General features: G+C 65.0%; 1 protein-coding gene across 1 annotated transcript in view; it reads left to right on the plus strand.

Annotated features, from left to right (window-relative positions):
- MPND (MPN domain containing) overlaps positions 1–309 on the plus strand; it is a 9,851-nt gene that overhangs the window by 7,040 nt on the left and 2,502 nt on the right. Inside the window, exons 10-11 of the mRNA XM_010828145.1 lie at positions 1–120; positions 206–276. Coding sequence (XP_010826447.1) covers positions 1–120; positions 206–276 — 191 coding nt within the window. The remainder of the gene's footprint in view (positions 121–205; positions 277–309) is intronic.

Raw genomic sequence — 309 nt, forward strand, 5'->3', positions numbered from 1 at the left:
ACAGCCACCCGCATAGCCCGGCGCTACCGTCGCTGCAGGACATCGATAAGCAGATGGACTACCAGCTGCGGCTGCAGGGCTCCAGCAACGGTTTCCAGCCCTGCCTCGCCCTGCTCTGCTGTGAGTCCAGGGAAAGGGGTGGGCCTGGGCCCTGCTGGTCACCGAGATCCCAGATCCAGCTCCTTCTCTGTGTCTCCGTCTGCAGCCCCTTATTACTCTGGCAACCCCGGCCCAGAGTCCAAGATCTCGCCCTTCTGGGTGATGCCGCCCCCTGAGGTAGGCGGGGCTTCAGGGGAGGTGTGGGTGGGG

Source organism: Bison bison, unplaced genomic scaffold, assembly GCF_000754665.1.
Source record: "Bison bison bison isolate TAMUID 2011002044 unplaced genomic scaffold, Bison_UMD1.0 scf7180017864492, whole genome shotgun sequence".
NCBI lineage: Eukaryota > Metazoa > Chordata > Mammalia > Artiodactyla > Bovidae > Bison > Bison bison.